This window comes from Eimeria mitis, genomic scaffold (genome assembly GCF_000499745.2).
Source record: "Eimeria mitis Houghton genomic scaffold, Emh_scaff1428, whole genome shotgun sequence".
NCBI classification, from domain to species: domain Eukaryota; phylum Apicomplexa; class Conoidasida; order Eucoccidiorida; family Eimeriidae; genus Eimeria; species Eimeria mitis.
The window spans coordinates 12,485-12,716 of NW_013569186.1; the positions used below are offsets into that span (position 1 = coordinate 12,485).

Genomic DNA, 232 nt, shown 5'->3' on the forward strand with positions numbered 1-232 from the left:
GCTGCTCCAGCTGCTCCTCCAGTTGCTGCTGCATTGGCCGCTGCACTGGCTGCTGCACCTGCTGCTGCAGTTGCTGCTGCATTGGCTGCTGCAGTGGCTGCTGCAGTGGCTGCTCCAGCTGCTGCTGCAGCGGTTGCTCCAGCTGCTGCTGCAGTGGCTGCAGCGGTTGCTGCTGCAGTGGCTGCTGCGGTTGCTGCTGCTGCGTCGATTCAAATGGGTCTAATCTGTACAG

General features: G+C 62.5%; 1 protein-coding gene across 1 annotated transcript in view; it reads right to left on the reverse strand.

Moving 5' to 3' along the window:
* EMH_0036820 (uncharacterized protein) overlaps positions 1-82 on the reverse strand; it is a gene marked incomplete at both ends in the record, with an annotated part of 4,926 nt that extends 4,844 nt beyond the window's left edge. The window contains one exon of the mRNA XM_013495125.1: positions 1-82. Within this exon, the coding sequence (XP_013350579.1) occupies positions 1-82 (82 nt within the window).
* Positions 83-232: the final 150 nt, after the last annotated feature.